A 24,320-nucleotide genomic window follows, 5' to 3' on the forward strand; every position below is an offset into this window, starting at 1 on the left:
TTCTCCAAGTTGGTATACTTTTCATTCCCAGAACTAATGCAATTACTTCTGCGGCTGTTGAAACTGCAAATTTCTTTTTTTCTTCCTTCTTTTTATTTGAAATTGTTTTTGTGGAAAGACAAAAGTTGCCACTGAAGAGAGAGTGGTTTTAAGGAAAAGGATTTCTGATAAATAATTGTCCAAAACTCACAGGTGAGGTCTCACTAACACCAACCCTGAAAATACCACAACAGTCCGTAGTCACAATTAGGTATTACGCCAGCAAATCTAACCTTACATCAGTACATGGCACGCTGCCCTTTTTCACAAGATACAAGAAATGCCTGTACTCATAAAGAAAACATTTCAAAACAGATAACTGAACTTGATCTCGGCAAGGTAACTTAAGCATCTTCTAGCAAGAGTTTTCTGTTACACCCTCAAGAGGCCAACCAGCAAGCCTTGCTCACTGTCTTGTGTGGTGCCAATGCCGATAACATTTGTTAAAGACCCATCATAATGTGGTGATTGGGTAATCCTGCGGATAACCTCAAGTGAAATACTTCCAGCAGAGAAGAAATAAAAGAACAGTACATACAAACATAGCATTAAAAAGCACACAGATGTGTAACTAATACATTGTGATACATATACACAAGAGAACGATACAAATCAGTCACACTTGTGATTGCAAGGCTCTCTTTTCCTAAGGAAACATTTTTTGAGCATTGCTCCTCACTAACATGGAGGTAAGGTAGGTCACGTCCTGGCTTGGCCTTCACTTACATGGACGTCTCAGTAGGGTTGTTTATAAGCCAGAAAGATGTATATGAATGTATAACTCAATCTCCGAGTGTTGTTCTTCAGTGATGTTGAGCAAACAAAGTTGCAGCTGAAGTCTTTGGGAGCTAACAACCGGCAGCACTACTGAAAAACCAAGCCATTGGTAATTAGTTGAAAAGACTCAGGATTCACCAAACACAAGAGGATAGGGTTTTCTCAGCCCTTTTTTGAGCGTCAGCACAGTTTCTATACAAGGGACTGTTTTAAAGCGTTACACTCACTCAGAGCACGCATCAAACACTGGCACACACTGGCTGAAGAGGTGGTGGTCTTGCAGCAACTGGCTGCTACGGGCAGGACGGAGCTCAGGAAGATACCCAGCTAAACCATCAGTAAGATTGCATCTAGAGTGCCCACCCAAACACCATGTTACTTCCCCAGTTTGAAACAAACGAGAACGCTCCTGTAGCTCAGAGCAGGTCAATGCAATAGGGCAGGAATAGTCCTGACCTTCAGTCTTCACTAGATTTGCTGATCTATACCCATCATCAAGGCTGAAAGCACCACTCATTGGGATGGGACCATCTGAATTGCATGCAGCACAACATAGACAGAAAGGACAATCCCAAATGCAAAGAAACTTCACCATAAGACGTAATGATAATGGGCGATAGGGAATACACAGCCATTTGTTTTCCCACTTCTGCTACAAGCAGAGAACCCCTGAGGAGACAAAGAAAGCTCATGTAAAAGCAACCTCATTTGCCTGATCAATGCAATCAAAAAGGTCTGTTTCTTTATCTGCTTATTTGGAGCCAGATTGAGAAACTGCACTTAGAGTTAACTATCTGTCTAAACACCTAAATATGCACTGTGATGAGTCAGAGTATTTATTGTCACCTTGCTCTAGTCACCCTGTTTAAGCTGCATTCAAGCTTGCTTTAAAATGGATCCACAAAGATAGCTAGAGGCCCGTTCAAGCGGAATTAAAGAATATGAATAGCAAGACACAGAAATTCCTCATGGTAGCTCCATTTACTGCAGATACTTAGCCCAGAATAAATGCGACCTCCTCTTTTCCCACTTGGTTTTGCATCCTTAACAGATAAGTAGCAATTCTACCGAGTTAACAGAAAACTGAATAGTATTACCACTAGTTGGGGGTGGGGGTAGGGAGTATCATGCCAGAAAATAGCAAGATGAATCACCATGAACATAACAAAGTTATTTGCAAAAACCAAGGACATATGTACACACTTCCAACACTATTACCTCTGAATGCACCAAGATGCATTAAACACTTTACAGAACAAGCTACGTACAAGCTCTGCTCCTATCAGTTTATAAATGTGATTTTGTTAAAAACTATGGAACCGACATGCTCAAAAAAGAGAAGGGGCAACATAAAGGTTACCCTAAGGATCTGGCATGGTTGCTAAAACAGGTTACACTGTTTCCAATTTGTAGTTAACCAAAATAGCTCTAAGATTACAAGATATGTTTCAGTCAACAGTTTGCTTTCAAATGTTCAACTCCACCTGTGTGCTGATTGCCAAAGAGAAAATAAATGTTTGTGATTTGCTTTTTAAAGCAAGAAACACATATTTTTAATGCTAGTCTCTCTAGTACAGAATACACCACTGTATCAGTTCACACAAAGAACTCCAAAGTTTTGCAGTACAATTGTCCACGATTTTAAAGGAAACTTATAGGACATGCTGTTTTAATAAAATCAGGAACAGAAATAGGATTCAACTTTCTTCTGATCACAGGAGAATTACTGAATTCCTTAGAACTAAAAATACTGATAAAAGGTGTTTGAGAAAATCCCACATTTTCAACTGTAATAATTATATAGGACATAACAACCATACACAAGGCACTTTAGGGGAGGAAAACAACCGGTTATTCCACAATGAGTTTTCATTATATGTTATTGGCTGAACTACTTTCCAAAACAAACAAACCAACAAAAACCCCACCAGATTCAAAAATCCCCTGAGCTTCCACAGAATCTAAAACAAACCTCAGAGACATAAATTAATCTAATAATTTCTAACAAATTATTCAGATGCCTGCATGGAAGAAAGACATACCACATAAGATTACTTTTTTTTTGTGCTGGGGGCAGAAGGGAGTGCATGCAGCTGTACACTCAGAATGATGCAGCAGAAGAGAGGCCATATATAAATGGAAATGGAAAGAGAAAATGGATAAAAACTTATTTTAAACAAAGACCACGTAAGTAATTCTGAGAATACCAAAACCATCCTCACCCTTGTCAAGCAGCCATGCAAATGCTGGGATTTTCAGAAGCAATGACTGAAACCTGCTTTCAGCGAAGATGAATTTTGTTTTACTCCAGACCTCAGTGGGAGCAAAGTTGCAGCATTTCAGAAAACTTCAGAGAGAGCACTTGTAAGATATACTGTAAGCAAAATATTCATCCAAGTAAAAGGAAACCTTGACTTAGCCTGGCCTAGCGCCCTTAAGAGAGGAACAGTGTTAGATAAGAGATCAAACCTACAAGTGTCTCAAACGCACAAGACTAACACAGACAATCCAATGAACCACATGAAGACCTCAGTTCTAACAAGCCTATCTTGGAGAACGTGTGTTACCAAATTAAATATGAAACCCTGCTATGTCCTGTGACTTTTAGTGAAAGGGACATTCTAAGTTGCAAAACCTCACACATTAAAGTAAATAATTATCAACAGCCAATTGCATTATATTTATTTTAACACCAAAGATGTAGTGAAGACTAGAAAACTGATTAAGTCTAAATATTCCACCAGAAACAATACAGCATCAGTTGGGCTGACAGTGTGCTCTGCACAGTTTTTATGAAATTGTTGTGGATGACCTACAGAGCATCTGTATTTCACAGTGGTTCATTTTCTCACTTTCTTGCAAGAGACAGGATTTAAGAGAACTTTAAAAAAAAACAATCAAAAAAAACATCCTCAGGAACATGTTACTAAAGGAAAGGAATTCAGTGATGTTTCTTCAGTTGCAATTCCTTTTTCAGGCATGAATTCTACATGAAGAGCAAGTGATTTAAACAACTGGTACAAAATAAGCCAAAAGTAAGATATAAGTAAACTCTGCTTAATACAAGTTAAGGTAACAGGTACCATTTTTATATTCATAGATAGTAATTGTAAGGGCTTCCTGGCAGTAATATTTCTTGCCCCAAAAAAACCCAGCAGCTTGCTCCTCATCAGATGTGCTCTCCATGTGCGTTCCAGTTATTCTCCATTTACTCTAGGGGCAGAAATACTGCCCTTCACCTTTTTCAGCCCTGCAGAGAGAAAATTCGCTGCAACAGCATTAAAAGAGTTTTGCTGCACAGTAACAATTACTGGGTATTTTGTATTGGCAACACCATGAGAAAAAAAAAAACAAACCCAAACACAGCCCAAGGCTTCAGCTGGCTAAATGTACAGGACTGGCTCCTAGCAAAGGCATCTTTTCAAATTCAGCTCTGCAGACCTAAAAGTCATTGAAAGACAATAAATTTGAGAATCCTAAGTGACATTTTTTTCCTACCACTTCACAGAAGATGTCCGAATGCCACTATGACATATTTAAAGGCACAAAAATATGTCTTGCTTACCTAGGTTTTAGAAAGCCTGCACCAATGCAAATACAGAATGATATTACTTTAAATGGATGATGGAAATGCATGGATGAAAAGTGATACAAAATGGTGTGACACACAGTATGGGAACCCCCAAATTCATCCCACTGCAGCAAGGGCCACAATGTTGAATCCAGTTCAGTCTAATTTACAGTCTAGGAGGAACACTATGACAACTTTAATTTATAGCCAGAAATGCTGTTCTAGTACTGAAGGATTTAAATACTCTACAGCCATTACGTAACCTCTCCAGAAGTAAAATACATGATTCTGTTCAGCATCACTGACAACAAACAAATTCTCCAAATTCATGCAAAAAGAATAAATGGAGACTCACAAATTTCTCATATCAAGGAATGCCTTCAAAGACAACAGCACTATCAGATAATTAACGAATTGCAACGACCACTTCTGATGCCCACCTGTACTGGGACAACTGTTTTCCATTAAAGACCTCACAGCAGGGAGAATTCCTCCCCCCAGAATAGTTAGCCAGAAGGTAAATCATCAACCGGTCAGCAATCAGAAAGGACAACAGCATCTTTTCTGTACATAAATGTAAGCAACTCACACTCTCCTTGTTAAATTTAGTAACAAAAACATTTGACAGAGTAATGTACAATTACAGAGAAGGACTGCACAGTCCTGCACAGAAGGACAGCTCTTTTCTGCCCTTTCTCTCCTCTGTTATTCTGACTGAAATTAACTCTGACCTGTTGCAACATTTTTATCATCTTTAATTCCCATAAATACAGAATTTGACATTGCTTCACACAGGCTGTGCAGTCATGCATAGAAAATCCTGACTAAAATGCAGTGCATTCTGGAAGAAGATAGGTAAGGGGGCAATATCTGCATTTAATTATTGTATTTTCCTGTGGCCTTAGACTGGATTTCAGATTTATGTCAATCTAAATCAGACCTCCTGAATACATTTCAGGACAAGGACATGCAAAAAAAAAGAAAAAAGGCCATAAATATTTATAGAGGAATTCATATTGATGCTCCTCACTAACTCTGAAAACAAAGCTCATCACCAGCAACTTCATTTCTTGCAGCCAGAACATCCAACCGCAGGCTCACCCAGCCACGTGAAAACAAAGCAGCCCAGAACCAGCTACCTGCCAGAATGATGCACCAGCAAAATCCCCGCCTGAAAGAAAAAACTGTGTGCCCCAAAGCTCAACAAACTGAGCAGGAGTTCATTTTTCTGCTGAAGAAGGACTATGAACTGCCTCTGGAAAACCCAGTGGCTTTAAACCCAGAACTGCCAGGACATGCTGATAACAGGACTGACTCATGGCCTCACATGACATCGCATGGGAGTAGGTGAAATCTTTTGCCATTTTCTCCTGGATGGTTTAGGCTTTTTTGTATATCACATGGAAGCAGAAGCAAGGGATGCAATGCTCAGCTGTTACATGGTACTACATCTCCACCAGCAGCAGTCTCCGGGGTTCCTCCAACAGTCATCCCACAGCAATTGCAGCACCACAGCAATTCAATCTGAGGTTACGAGGACATAGGGTCAGCAGCTCCCTACTAAAAAGGGTCATCTCCTATTCCTGAGCTGAACAGAAGTGTTAAGATGGCCTGCCTGCCACCAAAATGATGCTGAGAGCTATGCAGGTGTATGCCAGACATAACTGCAGTGAAAATACATCATCAAGATAGGTAAATCTTCTCAACACCTGAACAGCTCTCATCCCTCCCTGGAGGGGCAGCTCCCGAGGTTCACGTTTTACTTCTCCTGGGTTGAAACAAAAGCCCCAGGCCATTGCTCCTACCCCTACATTTGCAAGACACTGCAGAAAGCACAGGAAGCAAGAGATTCAGCAGCTGCACCCTCCAGCAAAAAGCCAAGTCATGCTCTTTCTCTCCTACCACCTGTTTCTACCATTTGTCCAGATGTGCTCAGATGCTGGAACAGCCTATGAACCCGACTATGAAAGCACTCGCAAGGAAAGACCACAGAAGCAGTTATCTGGGAGAGGAAGCAACCAGCTAATCAGGGAGTTCCCCAGTTACTCAGAGATCTCTGCTTGCAAACCAACAAAATCTCCAATGTTCTGCCACAAGTTCCTCAGTATCATACTCTGCACTAAAATAAATCACTTGCTTTCATTTAAGCTAACTTTCATAGAAATGGGGAATATTTCCAACTTTCAGTATGTGCAGCTACAAAAGGTGACATTAAAGGGGTACAGAATCACAGTATGTAAATATTAATGACAGCCTACAATGATATAGGACACGAGCAATTTACCACAGAGGAAAAAAGGAAACATTTAGGGCCACAGTACCAATTAAAGGATGTTTTGCCCAGAGGGTCGCTGGAATGCGAGACACTTTGCCAAGGGCAACAGAGGGTGTGGCCTCTGCACAAAGCTGGACTCAACATCTGTTTCAAGAGCAGGGACATATTTCAGCAAGAACAGGACCAGGCTACAAGTACCTATGGTTTTCTTCCCACACAATTTGTTTATGGGTTTGGTTTGGTTTTCATACAGATAGCACTATATACTATGCTCATTCAAGACCCCACCTGGAAAGTATAAATACATTTCCAAGTTTTTAAGCAAGCTTAATATTCATCTATCAAAGGATGATCTTCAGCTTCTTTTCCACAGCTTGTGTTCAAACAACAAAGCGCTTTGCAAGCCTCAGGATATTTATTAATAGGACCAGACTGGAAAAAATACAGTAATCTACTCAAATGAGAATTTCAGCCTGCAAGGATACTGAATCCATACGCCAAGTCACGTATAGATGAGCATAACAGGAGCTTTTACAAACTAATGGGCAAAAGGAGAAAACAATCAACATTAAACACCACCTAATTTAGGTCTCTAAATCATATCTGATGACCCAGACAATGCAATCAACTTTCTAAATACGTAAAACTTTGCAAATATTACACCCTTATCAACACAGAAAGAAAATAGCTGCAAGTTTCAGGAGATACAAACACTAGTTTGTAGTTTGGGTGCTACACACCAGGTATCTACAGACATACTTAGCCATTCAAGATGCTTGATTAAAAAAAAATCTTATCATGTACAGCAAACAAAAGCCGTGAAGACTGGCTCTAACCTAGTGGAATTACACAGCATAGTAGCAGTCAAAATCATAGGATCATCTACCCTCATGGCAGCATAGCAAAGTGATTGATAATCAGATTCAGATAAAGTAATGCACAAAAATATAAGATGTTATTTAAAAGTAAACAATCCAATTGTATGATGAAATATCAAACAGCTTCCAGTATCATTTCCAGAGATTCGTTCACCTGCTTCAAAAATGTAAAGCATCCAAGTATGAAATAACAGCAGACTATCTTACAGGTAGTTAGATCAGCACTTACTCTTCCTGCATACCTGAGGGCACCCTAGCTGAACAAACCCAGACTTTACTTACGTTGCCCTTAGCAACTAAACACTACTACCATCTATTTAAGTAGTGTTGTAATACTCAATTCCGCCATTAGCAACTCCTAACAGTTTTTGATTTAGTAGAGGATATATTCAGGAAATCCTTTTAACTGTGCACTGTCGATAACACTTAGATAGTAATCATTAGAAAGAAAAACACTACTTATTTTTCTTTTTGAGTCAGCCATGCCTGTTAAGGCCCAGGTACCTCCCAAGGGAGTGTTAAGATTTGACACCCTTTTAGAGAAACTCCGTGTGAACCATGTGGATTCATCAGCCAAGGCTTGCTACAGAAAGGTTGTCACATTCTTTTTGTAGGCAGTACAATGCACGCACACCTCCTTTATTCCCTAGACAAGAAAAAGCCAATTTCACTGCATGAAGTGAAATGGCTTTTTATATTCTCAAATGTCCTGGAAAGGCAGTAAGAGTGTGAAATTTGAACTCTTCAGTACATCTCTTGCAAGCCACTGAGAGTTCAGCTGTATTTCTGCTGCAGGTACAGGTATTCCATTAGAACAAGAGCAGCAAATAGCCCTTGCACAGGTATACTACTCAGAGAATGACAGAGGTACTTAGCAGACAAATGAAAGAAGTTCAAAGGTGTTCAAAAGACTCTAAAAGTATGACATGTAAAAGATTTTTTTCTTAGGTATCATTTTTATTCAAAATTTATTTAGAATTTAAATTTTAAAGAGCTGTGGCCAGCAAAACTACTTTACTATTTTTAAGTCAGTAGAAACAAATGTCTCAACCAAGTAGCCTCCTCTTTCACAGTACTTCGCAGACACTCAGGCATAAAAGGTAACTGATTAGCAACTTAAGATAAATAAAAGGAGAACCAACTATCTAAATACATCTGTGACCTCAATCATCTTTCATTTACATGGTTTCACTCTTCAGGCTGAAAGAAATTTAAAAATACACCTGCAAATTTCAAGAAGGTTCTGGGAAACAGAACTGAAATACAAACCATAAGCCTGTGAGGAGAGTATCGACCACACGGAGACCAATATTTTTACCTCAAGGTAGCTCTTTATCGCACCACCTTCACATCTGAGCAACTTCTAAAAGTTAGCATGTGTTTCCACATGCCAGTTCTTTTAGGAAGATAAGTATTTCTGCCAGAAAATAAATAATAAAAAAGGACCAGAGAAGAGCCTTGCTCAAAAATCACCAAAAAAGGACATGACAGAGACTGAAATCCTCAGTTCTCATTTTGGACTTCATCTGCATGGCTAACCTTCCTTCCAGGCACAGGTTGCTCCTTTTAGCTGTGCATGACCTTGCTGCTCAGGCAGACTTTCTCAGTATCGTGAGCCTAAAACCTCATACATCCAGCAGCTTTCCGAAGGACTATTGCTCCTTGATGAAATCTCCTCTTGGAGAAGCACAGTCAGCATAAATTGTACCAGGGAAGCATACCACCACATCAAAGCCAAATGATTGTGTGCCTCTTCGAATAAAACCCCTGAAGCTCCACTCACATGGAGTTTTATTAAACAGCATCTTTGTAAGTACTATTACAAGAACTGTAACTGCGCTGCAGTGATTGATTATACTATGTAAAGACAGGCAGAGAAATCAAATGAAAGGGAAGCTTTACCTCCTGCTGTCCATACACAGGATGGCCACTTTCTCCACACTTTAGGCCACCTCTAGTCCTAGCCCAAACCTGGGGGCAGAGTAATACAACCACCTCAATGTGGCTCTGCATCTGACCTAGCAAGCCTTGCCAAACTCAGCCTACATCTGCGCCCATTTTCTCTCCTGCACACACGACAGGAAGGACATTCATATCCATGTGTCTGTAGAGAGCCCCAGGAATACATCCAGAGTTGAAGCGCTCTGACAAATGATGACCTGATCTGAACTGAAATCTACTTTCTGCAACTTTTTAAAAGCCTGCAACACACACAAGAGCTCTGAGCTCTTCGCTTCCTGTCTTCCCCTCATCCCAGCTCCTCGGCATTAACTCACAGCCGCTTCGCACAGCAGATAAAAGCTGGCTGGACTCACTTCAGATTCCATCAATCCCAATCAAAGCTTGGCCTTGGTGTTCACTATTGAGCGACAAAGAGTGCTCGTTTCCTATATTTATATATGCTCTTTAGAGATTAGCTATGAAAGCACTTTCAAATGTTGCAGAAGTGTAAGCATGAATCATCACTGTCACTAGGAATTTCACCCAAATGAAGAATGAAGGATTGGGCTCAATAGCCATCGGAAATCATATTCCTCCAGCAAGACACCCAACATGCGTGAGGTCAGCATAAGTCCCTGATGAACAAAATCCAAGAGTCAGATGCCAGAAACTTGACATTTAACCACCCCTCTGCCGCTAATTGCCTCTTCTGTAGCTTGCTTATCTGATCAAGTTGGAAGTTTTCTTCACAATTTCCTAATCTGAAAATAACACCTACAGAGCGATTTAATCTTTCTGAATGAGTTAACTCTGCCTTTCAGTACTCAGAATACAAGAAGATAAGAAGCTACCTCCTGTGGAGCAAAGATGTTTAAGTTTTAGAGCCTGGTGGGCAAGAACTTATTCTCATGCCGAGCACTACCTGAATCCCACAACCTGCCCTCCGCCTCACCAAACCTGACTGCAAATGTATGTTACAGTTCATCGGGATACGCGCTGGTCTGGTCTGCTCCTGCACTGCTTCTTGCTGGCGAGCCCATTGGGAAGAGAGAGAAACCAGACAAATGGTCTAGGTGAAGGCAGCATACTTACTAGTCCTGTAAGATAACTTACTTGTAGGATTTGCTACAAACACGGTAGTAAACGTGGTCTGCTTGCAGCACAGAATTTTGTTGCTAAAATCCATGCGTGAGTGGCTGAAGGCTCAAGTCATCAGGCAACGTGTCTTGAAATCAGAAAGGCAAGCAACTCTCCTTAAAAGTGGATTCTTGCAAAACGCAAGCAAGCCCACAGGAGGATGTCAGTGCTTGGGTCCTCCTCACGAGGACATTTTTACAGTTCTGGCTTACAGTTTTACAGTGTCACCACCAACCTCACTATTCCGCTTTGAACTATTCTGTAATCTAATTGTTACAGTAACAACTAGCACTACTACAACTGGAGTGTTGGAGGAAAATGTCTGTTATCCTCTTTAATTCCCTCTGCACTCCAGAAGGCATTCTGCAGTCCACTAGTGTTATAGCTTCCCTTGCAAACTGTTTCTTTTGTTTCCTCCATCCTTCCAGGCAGACTGACGGATTTAAGATGGTAAGAGCAAGCAGCAAGTCCGCCCACCGCACCAGCAAAGGGTCAGCTGGGAGCAGGCTGAGCCAACACACAAGATAAGACAATGCCCCAAATACTGCTGGAGGCAAGGAAAAACCCTTCTTCTCCCAAAATACTCTTTGACATCTGAATTGGAAGCGACTTCATTATCAGCAATAGATTCAGAGGCTTAAACCAACTCATAGTTGCATCTTCCAGGGCCCAACACATCCCCTAGGCTCCAGCTGCCAGAACTCCCGGTTTTTAGCCCCAAGGGAGAGTCTCGCATCTTCTCTTCAGATTAATCCCCTGCAGTACCCCACAGGTCATGGCAGCTACTTCCAAATCCCAGCTCTTCCCATTTGCTCATATTCCCTGGTTAAAGACAGCCAGAGTTTCCTCATCAGGGCAAACATCCTTTCCCTTCAGGGAAATCCCTTCTGGTAAATGTTTCAAGACAAAACAAGATTAAAGATGCTACATCAAGATTAAAAAACGGCTATATCCAAACCAGATCATACTTCAAGCTTCCTTGAAAAAGAACAAAGTTTCCTTGCTTTGGACCACTGAGGGGCTGCTTGGTTGGGTAACACCCAAGGCTATTCCGAGTCACATAAACAAAAAAATTTTTCTTCACCTAGGTAAAAAACTACATTTCAAGTTACCAATGGATCTCTTAAAGTAAGTACAATATTGCTTTCTGGTGTTTAGACAAAATACATGGAGCACCTTTTAATTCCCCCGTAACTGCTGCTGAAGTTAGAAGAAAAAAAAAAAAAAGAAAAAAAAAAAGAAGCCAAAGGACCTGAATGTAGGATCCAACAGGAAGAAATCCCCAGTCAGGAAGGAGACCATCCCTCTTAATGAATTCATTTGAAAAATGTTCCTGGAACATTTGGAGATCCTGGTATCAGTTATAAATGCCACAATACCAAAAATAGCTTGTAAATCAGAGTGAATTCAGCCGGATGATTAGTGGGCAGGTAAAACTAACCTATGTCTAAAAATTAAAAGGTATAGCCTGGCCAGACAACATACAGTGAGAATGAGATATTATTTAACTTTCTGCAAGTTTTCATAAAAATACCATATAGATATAAATGTCAAAAAGGGAAAAGAGGTCTCTGGGCTGGTGAAAAGATGTTAGGAGGAAAAAAAAAAAGTTCATTTCCGTGACTCAGTGCAAGTGTAACCCTCTCCCCCCCCCCCCCCCCTTTTTTTTTTTGCCTACTGGACTTTTTTGGTGAGTCAACACCAATGCTGAGTTCAAAGGGTAACTGCGATGTAATTATCAGTCATCCTACTCACACTTAATACACGCCGGATCAAACGCACTATAGGTTAATGCGACCATCCCCACAGATGTTAGAGTCTTATATTATTAAGTCTTTGTTTGTATAAGCTATGCTTGCAAATACACTACAAAGCTTCAGACTCGCAGTGGCATCCCTGTTATTTATGGCTACATTATCATGTTGCATGGCAGTAGCACACTGCAGAGCTAAGGAGCTGGTATAGAGGACCCACTATCCAAACCATGTGAATTTCAGAAGTTTACACTCCAGCTGACTCTAGCTTGAGGCTCAAATACCCTCCAGGCACTGGGCAGCACCAGCAGCACATCCCCCAATTCAGCATCACCCAAACAAACACTGTTTCCCAAGCTCCGGGACTGCCCCAAGACATGTACCAAGGCACATGAGAGGGGAAGACTAGAGATTCCCTTCAAAAGCACACTGCTGGTCTGAACCAAGGTGCTAATGCAGATCCTTCCTTATGCACTTTTATGAAAATCATGAAACTTTAATTATCAGTCCTGAAAAGCAGAAGAAAAGCCCACCTCAGAAATCACTATAATTTCTTCTGCCAATAAATTAATTGCTATTAAATACTATAACACTGTATATTTTTTATTTCACAGTTACCAATACAATCCAAGGACTTGATTTGTATTTACACCATGCAATTATTCAAAGTTACCGAGAATGGTACTAGGTTACATTTAAGCAGTAATTACTAAGGCCTCAATCCAACAAAGCTCTGAAGTCTTAGCTTATCTTCAGGTCAACAAGCATTTGTTTTCAATTAGGCTATTCATAGACTTCACATTAAGCATATGCATGGATAATACACAGCATCCAGATCCATATTCTCCAAACAAACCAGTAACATCACCTGCAAAAAAAAAAAAAAAAATCACTTACCTCCTCGATGTATCTATGTATTGTTACCTTGTCATTGAAATGTATCTTGACATAGTAAAAGTATTTTAAAGTATTATTCTCAGGTGCACAGTGTCCCCTTTGCTGCAATACACTGCAATCAAAGAGCAGTGTTTTTGCAACAGTGGTAATGGTCATCCGCGACGGCTGGCCATCCTGCGTTTTCCTTTGCATGCCTGCTGACCTGAACTTAATGCACTATCTGCTGCTGGCTGCGGGCAAGAAAATGGACTGATACCCAATTGACAGAAACAATAATGTGTTTGTAACTAGTAGTTAATGGTAGACTGACAAGCACAATCACAGGAAGTAATAAAAGTTTCATGGAGCTAGCATGTGACGTGACTATCCCTGGTCTCTCCTATGTATTTAAATATGAACGGGGCAATTACCCTATTAAAAGAGGCTCCAATTCATTTGATGCACGATAACTAGTTTCCCGGTGAAATCACTATCACTACTCATACATAATATAAAATGTACTTGCTTCTATATAACTATTTTAGCCAACATGCCATTACCTCTAAAAGCTGTAGTACTTATTACAGGTGAATGCACCAATATCTACAGTTGAGTGGTTCTAAGAGTATTTACAAAGACAGACATTACCCCCTCAAAAAAAAAAAAAAAAAAAAAAAAAAGGAAAATCCAAACAACCTCTTCTACTCTGAACTGCTCACATAAGATTTCAAAACTAAGCATGAAAAGAAACGTAATTTAATGGCCAGTACTGAAGGAATCAAAGTGAACCGGGTGAGAAAAGCGCATCGCAGCGTATCCCCGAGTGATGACACCCTTCCCAACCCACCCTGGCAGTGCCAGCAGCCGTGCTCACCAGGACCAGGGAAGCCAGCTGACCGACAATCCCCACATAACTTCATCAACAGCAATAAAACTATCCATTATTTACACGAGCGTAAACGAGAGCAGCGTCAGACCTCGCATGCTATTCCTCGTGCTAGCATTTATTTATGATTTCGGGAGAAGAGGCAGCTGGCTGGTTTTACGCGGCTTTTTTCTCTCTTTTTTTTTTTTCCTCTCTTTTCTGCCCGAGCAACCGAGAAAATGTTCCTAATAAGGCCGGTTGAAAGGAAGCGGCTTCTCAACGGCACAACCCCGTGCGAGGGAAATACTAAAAGCCGGTGTTACTATCTGAAGCAGCAGCAGCAGCGGGGAGGGGTGCTGGGACCGGCGCCCGAGAGCCCCCGCTGGTCCCGGGGCTTCGTCCCCTCGCTCGGCCCGCGACGAACGGGACGGACGCTCCGGACGAGGCTCTCGGGACCCCCCCGAGCGTCTCCTTCCCCGAGCTCGCCCTCCTGCTTCCCTTCCACGCTGCCTCACGGCGAGAGGCTGCACCGCCGGCTTCCCCGCGGCTGCCACCCCACCGCCCTCTTCTTTTAGTCACGGTTTTTAAACGTTTTCACGTTATTCTCCAGGCGAACGCACCCCACACACACGCGCGGGCGGCACCGTCCCTCACGACCCCACCGGCCGAGCCCCCCGTCCAACGGCAGCCCCGCGGAGCCCCTTCCCGCCCCACCGGCCCCGGGCACTCACCGCGTAGCGCAGCGCCGGCTTCTCGCTGAACACCGAGTCCCCCATGAGGGCGGGAGGAGCCGTTCCTCTCCACACGGGGCGGCGGCGGCGGCGCTGCTCTGCCCTCACAGAGAGCGGCGGCGGCGGCAGCAGCAGCGCGGGGCTCCCGCCCGGCAGCCTCCGTCCACCAGCGTCCCTCCTCACAACTTCTGCCTCACAGCCCGCCCCCGGCTGTCCCACCTCACCCCGCCCCGCCGCCGGCAGATCGCCTCCGCGGAGCCAGGGAGGAGGAGGAGGAGGAGAAGGAGGAGGAGGAGGCGGTTTTTCAGTCCTCCCGCCCAGCGCCGGTGACTCCTCCGCGGCGGGGCCGCTCTCTCTCCCGCCCGCCTTCCCTCCCCGCGGCCCCTCAGCGCGGCCGCACCTGCGCGAAGGCGGGAAGGCGGGAGGGAGCCCTCCTGCGGGGCTGCCGGAGCGCTGAGGGGAGGAGAGGGACTCGGGGGGCTCCGTGCCCGGCTCGGACGGTCCCCAACAACCGGAGGGCACCGCCCGGGAGCGGCGGCTCCGGCGGCCCCGTCCCTCGTCCCCTCCGGCCCCCCGGGAGGAGCCTCCGAGCAGCCGGCGCCGGGCCCCGGCAGCGCCTGGAGCTGAGGCGGGGGGGGGCCCGATCCTGCAAGAGAGGACCTCAAGGTTGAGGAGAAAGGGACAAAAAAAGCCGACTTCCTAACGCAGGTTTTTGTCACGGGTGATTTGGGAGGACCGGCTCACCATTCTGTAGCGCGTAGGCTCTGAAAATGAAACGCTACTTCACAGCCTATTTGTTATTCTGTGAGTGCGTGTTTTGCACCAACTGTAGAAGACAAAGCACATTCTGAAGGAAAATTGCGTTCTGCTGTCTTATAATTAGTAGTGACTTCTGTATGGCTTGCCCAGAGAGGCTACAGCATCTCCACCAAGCGTTTAAAAACACATAAACCTCCCCCAGTTAGGTGCGACCTCAACGGAGTGAGGCTAGGGACAGGCTAGATGATTTCCTGAGCCCTCTTCCATCTTTCTAATAATTTTCAATGCTTTGCACAAATCTTTGTTAGCACGGTCACTCCCCCAGTTACTCTCAGTTGTTCTCTGAGGAAGTGGCCTTATTCTAGTGCTGCGTGACGTATATAAAATTAATGAGTTTTACTGTTTCCGACCTACAATCCAGGCAAACGTGTTACCAGAGCGTTGCGTTATCTATAAAGAAAGGTAAAGTCATTCTTCCGCGGGAAAAAGAAAAGGGTTTTTTGGGAAACAATTTGTAAAATAACTCAAAATAAATGCTGGAAAGATAAATCGGTTGAGCCAAAGTTTTTATGTGCTCTGATGATGATGATGTACTGTACCCAACGAGCTTCCAGTTACGGGTCTTCCATGGATCTTAATTCCTATTGCAGAGGAAATTAAGAGTTCCCATGGAAAGGAAGGTAATTTTCAGTTAACTTGGCATGGACAAAGAATACAATATCTGCATTTACCCATAAAGTCCATTTTTGTCTCTCGGGTGAACAATCTGTGCTATTCCCCTTCCTGGAAAATGAGGCAACTTAAGCAGTTGCAGAGCATGTGTTGGAAAGCAGTGCCCAACAGAAAGAAACTTTACATATCAAACATTTCAAATCATCAGGACCTCCAGGCAGGCAGGCAAAACTGAAAAAAGTTTTTAAAAAAAAGCATCCCAGTGCCTGATTTTCCCTTCTGCAGTTCTCCTTTTTATTTATCTCAAGGAGATGGTTTCAGCCCAAGAACTCTGCATATGCTCTGACTCCAAACGTCGTTTTTCCTCTGCTCTGCAGGTACGGCATTTGACCACAGAAAGCAACGGAAAGCAGGCAAAGAAGACTGGGGAGAGGCATATAGTATTTCTACCCTCAAGCTCTGTAACATCACCACCTTCTTTTTAGCTGTTTCTTCTGAAAATGATCAATGCAAAAGGAAATGCTGAACACCAGAAAAGGCTGGGATTAAAACATGGGGGGGGGGGGGGGGGGGGGAAGGGGGGGGGGGGTGTTTCAATAAACACCCCACAGGGAAAGGAATATTATGGAGGAAACCAGAAACCCCCAAGTGGAAGGTACAGAAGAAAAAGACTAACGAAAGGAGAGATGAGAAACTTGGAGGAAACAGAGTAGTTTAGGAAAAGGGAGAAAACCGTAAAGCCAGGAAGGTGAGGAATGCCCCAGAGGGAGAAGCCAGAGAGGGGAAGGACTAAAGGTGAGATTTTGCAGGTTGAACTTGTCTGACCTAGCAATTCATTGCCACCGTAAAGGACAGTCTGGCTGCCATAACCCTCTTCATCCCCCGCTCCCAGCCGCATCCCTTCCCTCTGCCCCCGTGCTTGGCGCAAACCAGTACAGCAAAGGGAGCGCACAGTTTTCTTCCCATTTTGCAGGCTGAATCAGCTCTCCAAGGAAGGAGGTGAGTGCCAGAGCTGGCACAAAGGAAAGCAGGAGGTTGTCTAGTTGGGAGCAGGATACTGGGGGCAGAAGAGGAGCGTGCGTGGAAGTACCTTTGCAGTAGTGACAGGTTCTTACATCGGTGCAGCTAAGATTAAAAATAAAATGCAGGAAATGCATTAAAAATGCACGCAGGAAAATGTTGTAGAACTTTTTACGATGACAAGGAGTTATGGGCAAAAAATTACAGGTTGGGGGGGTGTCAACACAGAAAAATGCAGGCTTACTAGATGTGGGGTTTTTCTGTCCACACAGTATGAAAATTAAGGAGAAAAGATTTTTTAAAGTATTTTCACTTATAAAGTCTTAAAGGATTGGTAAGTTGCAGCCATCGGAAATTTCATTGTACAGTTCAAGATTTTTATGTACCTAGTAACAAAATTTAAAACTAATTGCTAATTACAAAAGGTGTTTTCAAAGGCCAGACCTTAAAACAAGAGCTTTCTGGATTCTGAAAGCAAGTTACTGTGGCTGTGACTAGAAAACTCGCTTATGCTGTATCTATGGTGGCAAAGGAGTCTATCTGACTTCAAATTGCACGGGATTTGGAGCACACCCCTGGTCTGCAACGAGCAGTAACTGACCGAGCTGTACCTCAGTTGCTTGCAATCAGCCATCCCTCTTTTAAGTCACTTAGCAGCTGGGATTAACATAGGGCGCTTTCACAGCAGTTCTGACTACCTTTTCCCCTTACACATTCCTTCGTTATTCACATTCATTTATGACTCCTCCTTGGTGTTCCTTCCAAATTTCCTTCCTCCTTTATTTACCTGATAATGGGTACCCAAGGGATGCACGGGGCTCACTTTGGGAAGTGTAAACCTTCCAGGTCAGCTTCTCTTAACAGGTGATACAAAGCGTAACAGTTAATTTCCTGTACATTTACTCCAAGGCTACTCAATCATGAAAAAGACAATATAAACTGGAATTTTTTCAGTAATTCATTTTAAATTGTTTCTGTTGTATGAGGTACTACTTCCTTCATTTTTTTTAATGCTTTCCATGGTTCCCATTGTGGTTGTTCCTTACAGTGCTTTAAGAGGCTGTAATGTATGCTTTACACCTGCAGACGTAGTTTACAGTAAAACTTTCGCTGCTTTTCTCCTATTTATCATTTGTTGTTGACAACAGCAATGGAGTATGAACAACATTTCTGCTAAAATTTAGTTGCCTCCAACACAGCAGCTGGGCAATGAATTTTACTGGTAATTGAATTTTACTGTGCTGATCATTAATGAAGCCAGGTTTTGTTTTTCCAATATTACTCTATGAACTGAGTGCTTTCTCAACACTAATTGCTCTTAAACAAAGGAAAGTAGCTATGCGGTTGCAGACAGCACACAATTATGAAACTGGGGAGAAGTAAGTGACTTGACTTCTCTGCCACAACTCCTGGAACTAGTGACTCAAGCTGTCTGATGTCACATCAGATGAGGTAGGAAAAAGTTTCCAAATCCACCCTGTTATGGGAGGGAAGCCAGCTTGCAGTTATGGCAGTAATGGATTTGTCTCACCTAACTGTAAACATCTACAACCTACATGTTGGCTTATCATCCTAGGCTCCCCTAGTCCATGGGAAGAAACAGACGCATCTGGCAGACAATTTATGTCATTCCAAGCCGGCATCTAAAATAGGTCACATAAATTGCAGTGCCTACTTCACTCCACTGGGAGTCCATGACAATTTGTTCAGATGTCTGCCCTTCAGGCATCTGCAGCTAAGTGAGGGGAAGCCCGCCTGGGAGCCAAGCTATGGGATCAGCCTTTAAATCTCACTTTGACTTTCAGAAAAGTCTGTAATAGTTTCAGTGTCTTGATTCTTTTCATTCCGGAGAGCAGGGGCTACTGTACTTACTGGGTGAAAAAATAGTCGATGTCTTCAGGTGAAAAAGCTTCAAGCAAGCATGAAGGTCTTGTTTTGTTTGACCTTTCTAACAGCACATGAATGCAACTTCCACAGAGAGCTAACTCCAAATCTGGGAAAGCCTTGCCTCTCTGGCTGCTGAACCAGGGCCAAGAGTGATACTGGCAGCACACTTCTTCCTCGGGGAATTAGCACTTCTCTTATTCTGGCCAAATGCTCGTTCGGTCATTACAAGTTACAGTTTAAGTCTACTTCCCAAAAAGAAGAGAGAGAAAAGATGACAGACAAGTAAATCAAATATGTAAAGTTTTATGAACAAAACACAGAAACTAAGGAATCAGAATTTAGGAATAATACACTGCAAAAATCCTTTGTTCAGAACTAGCTTTTTTTTAAGTATTCATTTGCTACCAGTCAAAATATGTTGATAGTTTCTCACCGGTGTGTAACAGAACTAAAGGCAATAGAACTTAATGCCCATGAAGAATGAAGTGCCACCTCACTCGTGGAGACGCTTTTTCACAACAGTGACATAAAACTTCTTAGACAAAAGAAATCCTATTTTAAAATTTCCTGTAATTTCCTAGATGTCTGAAACCCCTTTATAGGAGATCTAATGCACTAGAAGAGCATGACACCGTTACAGCTCTCGAGGAGCACTCACCCAAGCGTTGCTCGTACCAGCGGAGAGGAAGCTAGCGCTTTATTCCTCGGGAGCAGATCCAAAGCCGCCCGTGTTCCCCAGGCACAAACACCCGTCTTGTGCTTGCACCAGCTGGTAAACGCCGAGAGGAACTGCACCCTGTGCGCACCCACGTAACACTCCCGCGCTGCCCAACTCGGGGAAGCCCGAGAAGGCAAACTGGACTCCAGATTACTAACTCAAACCTGTACACTGTGCCGTGCGGAGGGGCAGGAGGAGCAGTTTTTCTTAGGAATGGCATCAGTAAGCATCTAGAGGAGGACCCTCCCCTCCACTCTTCCCCATGCCTGCTGCCTGTGGGCAGCTGGAGCTGCTGGAGCAGCTGCTGCCTGATGGAGAACCACCTGGTACCATGCAAAAGCAGCCCCAGGGGAAGGTGAGACTGGAGACAACGTGCCCCAGGGCCAAAACCAGCTCTTCCGATAAGCACTTGGTAGGTATAAGAAATGGTCAAGCCATGGAACAATCACAAGGGAAACCTTTTCCCTAATGAAAGTGTGTTAGCACGCATCCAGGAGTGTGTTAGCACTGGTGTATCACCAGAATTTCACTCAGGGATTTAATTCTAGTTACCACATTCATAATTTTTTCATCCAATACATCACTACGCTTTAATTTATAGGCCACTGTACACATACTGTATAATTTATAGGCCAATGATGCTCTGTATGTGATTACGCACATTACTGCACTATCAGTTATCAGAAGCTTGGCAAAGCAATTTAATTTAAAAGACATGTATTTTAGAAGGTGGTTAAATTACTTCGCATCCCTTATGTTTGCACATTGGTCTCTATCTCCAGCATGAGTGAAAATTCACCAGAATATCTGTAAACTACTAACTTGTAAATCAAAAATATAACCCTACCACATAGCATAGAATAGTTTTTCAACAAAAATTAGTGTGGGTCACTAGAATTCATTTGAGTTTTAAAGCTGCAGAAGAAACTACCAGTTATCCTGCCATCTTTTTCTGTCCTCAAAGGCTGCAATTTAAATAAATGGGACCACTCACTGCTTCGTGTGAAGATAAATGACGGAGTTTCAGGCCTAATTATTTTTTTTTTTTATGTTTGGTTTTCCTTGCTGACAGAATAAGCTAAAAAGGCAGACAGGAATGAGGGAAAAAAAATGAAGCGGGGCGGGGGGGGAGAAGGAAAATAATGGAAGCAAACATAACTTCCAGGCTTAGAGTTTCCAAACAGCTTAAGGGGCTTAAGTATACAAGCCAAAAATCTCAGTGAAGTCTCATCTCTGTAAATGATACACATCTGGGAACACAACAATTCAGTGGAAGATTTTTCTAGTTCCTGAAAGTGAGTAGATCTCCATGTATTTCCTTCGTTGTTTATCTCCTTGCAACTCACGTTCACTGTAAACTGCATTACTGGGCTGAGCTCTCACTAGCAATTATCCTTCTCCCTAAAATGTCTTCCGAGAACTGGAGAGGGAGAAAAGCACAATTTTCTTTCATTACATAAGACTTTTACAGAAATTGCAGCTATATTAAAAAAATTTAAAAAACACTAACTTGAAACAAATCGGCTACAAATACATGATTTGCTCGCTCTGACTAGAAAGAGGAATGCTTACCAACAATGGATAGAAGCATGGGCTTCTATCTAAATTTACCATCTGGGTATTTGACAAGAATTCAGGAGGGGGAAGGGTTCTTTCACAAACCTAAAGTTATTCAAAATTGTTTCGTGGGCAGTATAGGATTGTTAAAATCCATTTAGTGTGCAGAGTAATAACTACAAAATAAAACCTCCCAAGAAGTAACGTGACTACTGTACATTTTGATTTAATGTTGTAATTCATAAACCAGTTTTGCAGTGTAAAAGTATTTATTTCAAGGCTGGAACAAGACCAAGCCTCTTGTGACCAACAATAATAATATCCATAATGTTAACAAACCTCTTCAGATGAAGTCATGGTTTTAATAGGTTTCAGGCTATATGTGAAGTGGTTACAAACAGCGTGTTTTTGCAGTTATCAATAATTTTGGGATCATGTAAGCAGATGGTCCTTGTGTTCTTGTGTTCTGGATTTCAGCTGTAAATTAAGAGTCATGGTATAATAATATTATTCATAGTATTCACTGGAGCTGGTTGAAAAGCTAGTGTGCCAGTCGAGAAGGAACTTTGCTTTGCTTTTCAAAATTTGACTTTCATCCGGTTGAGTTTGAAGCCAACATTTTAAAACTTCTTGTGAACTGTAAATTCTTACACTTTTTTTGAGCCAGAAGAAGACAAATCATGAAGTAGTCTGCTTGGTTAGCGATGAGCCTGACAAAAATTCCCCTTTCCTCTGAGCCCCGGGGGAGCGCTCATGCAAACTGCCCTCGGAGTGACAGTCCCTGGGAGGCATCCCAGTACACCTCAGCTCCAGGGCAGGCAGCCTGGGAAGCCAGAAAGCCAGCCTGGAAATTGCTATGGAATTAGGATTTGCCACAGTACTCCGACACCCTGAGGTCTTGGCACTGGCAGGCTGCAGGGCCGTGCCATCTCTGGCGATGCCGAGCCGCGGCAGGCAGCCTGCCCTACAGCTGGCGAGCCCGCCGCAGAGCAGTTACGCCAGGCATCGCATTTTCAGGAACCCGGCATTTTCAGGATCACCGTATCTTGGTTTGGATCACTCAATGGACTTTTAACCAAAGAGACACGCTCTGAGTCAGTCCTGGGCCTTGGGCTGTGGGACAGCCCGGCAGGATTTTCTCACAGTCAAAACCCAGAGTCTCCGTGCAGCCTGCCTGTAACCCAGGGATAGTTTTCCTGGATTGATTAGAAGTAGATTCAAGGAGTTGCAACTGAAATACTTGAAGGCCAGCAAATTGGCTTTTTCCACTGCAGCGAATTTCTACTCATTACTGTGATTAATGGGTTTTGAAACCTTTCTTCTTTTTTATTTATAAAATGGAATCGCATGCAATAACCTCACACACCGAGTTCCTTACGAGGTATTTTAGACTTGTATATATGGCTGTCCACCGAGTTAACAATGAGTATTTTTACAGTGTGCTCTAGCAATTTACATTCATGGTCTGGTTTTGCTCTGAAGAACAGGTATGGTTACAATTACAGCGTATGGTTACAGTTTCACTGTACGGAGTTCTGAGGGCTTCAAGCGGTAATGAGTTTTCTTTGAGCATCATTTTCCCTGGCTATAAGTCCATCGTTGTTTTCACCTCGAGGCTGCAGAAGCATCAAAGCGTATTTGTTTTCTGGTAAACTTCAATCACCTAATGATTCAGGGATAAAAGTTCCCCTGACCTGTCATGACAAGTGAGAGAGAATGTGAGAGAACTGACTTCAGCACTCAAAGGAGAGATGGGGAAATGCGGAATTTTCAGCGCTCTGGATGGCTCTTACCCTAAGCTGGAAAACATTGTAAAGTAGGTAGGGAAAAAAACCACAGCAACCATGTCCTCTGTGTTCCAGGTGGGATTCATCTTCAGATTCAGATAGCTACCTGGCGGTGTCTATGCACGAGTTAGGTGTCTTGGTCCCCATTATAGTCATTGAAGACATACTCTATACAGACAATAGAGTCAAAAGAGTGTGGGACATGTCAGTGTAAAGCAGATACCATGTTCGATCTGCTGAATACATTTCCAGACCCAGCTGAGTACGCTGACTATGTGTGCCCACCTGTAGAAGCTGCTATTGCAGACACGTCCAGGTACAGAGCCCTACAACAAGCTGTGCTAACCAAAGGAAAGAATAACTATGTTAAATAGCTTTTGTCCAGCTGGCTGGATAGCCTGTTTCAACGGTCATGTGTTCCCACAATATAAACCAAAATGCACGCAGGTTGGACCTTGGGGAAGGGATTTGAAAGAAGGCCTGTCTTCTATGTCCAGGCAAAACAGATTACTACCTTACCCAAGAGGATTCATGGACTAACTCTCTACCGAGCAGCACATGTTGCTGAAAACACAGCCCAGTAAACATACAGCAAAAGGTGTATTTATTGCACTTTTGTTCTCCCCTGCAGCAGTCATGATGACAGTTCCACCAGACGCGACTGCTGTGCTGTAAAGATGGCATCTCACTCTCACAAATTAGTCCTCAAGCCAAAAGAGCTGAATTTAACTGAAGGGTTATAATATGTTAGTGCTCCCAACTGCTTCCCAGTTGCATTCAGTGAAAGGCTAAATCACCCAGCGCTTGGGCGTCTGGTGCTCCCTGTTACCTGGAAACTGGAGCCCTGAGTGCAAGCACTGTTGAGAAAGTGATTTTAAAAAAGCAACAGGAACATGAAAGCAGGATTCATATAACACATGCATCGTCGTCCAAGCAGTTTCTCTTCTTGCAGAGCCGTGTTGTTTTAACCTGCAGGATCCTTTACTGATGTAAATATACTGAATCCCTCGTAGCTTGGACACAGTTATTCCAGCATATCCCAAAACGGGGCTATTCCCTTTGCAGGGGTGGGAGGA

The 24,320-nt window shown here is 43.0% G+C and overlaps 1 protein-coding gene across 7 annotated transcripts in view; it reads right to left on the minus strand.

Moving 5' to 3' along the window:
* ARHGAP6 (Rho GTPase activating protein 6) overlaps nt 1–24,320 on the minus strand; it is a 339,162-nt gene that overhangs the window by 158,202 nt on the left and 156,640 nt on the right. For 2 of the 7 annotated variants that reach the window (XM_049834637.1, XM_049834638.1), the window contains exon 1: nt 14,845–15,087. The exons of 4 other annotated variants lie outside the window; for them this stretch is intronic. Coding sequence is in view for 1 of the 3 variants with exons in the window: in XM_049834638.1 (XP_049690595.1) it covers nt 14,845–14,889 (45 nt within the window). In the remaining 2 variants the exon portion in view is untranslated. Of the gene's footprint in view, nt 1–14,844; nt 15,088–24,320 lie in introns of those variants that run through there. One more of the 7 variants, XM_049834636.1, reaches the window with a different exon arrangement.

This window comes from Accipiter gentilis, chromosome 31, assembly GCF_929443795.1.
Source record: "Accipiter gentilis chromosome 31, bAccGen1.1, whole genome shotgun sequence".
Classification (NCBI taxonomy): domain Eukaryota; kingdom Metazoa; phylum Chordata; class Aves; order Accipitriformes; family Accipitridae; genus Astur; species Astur gentilis.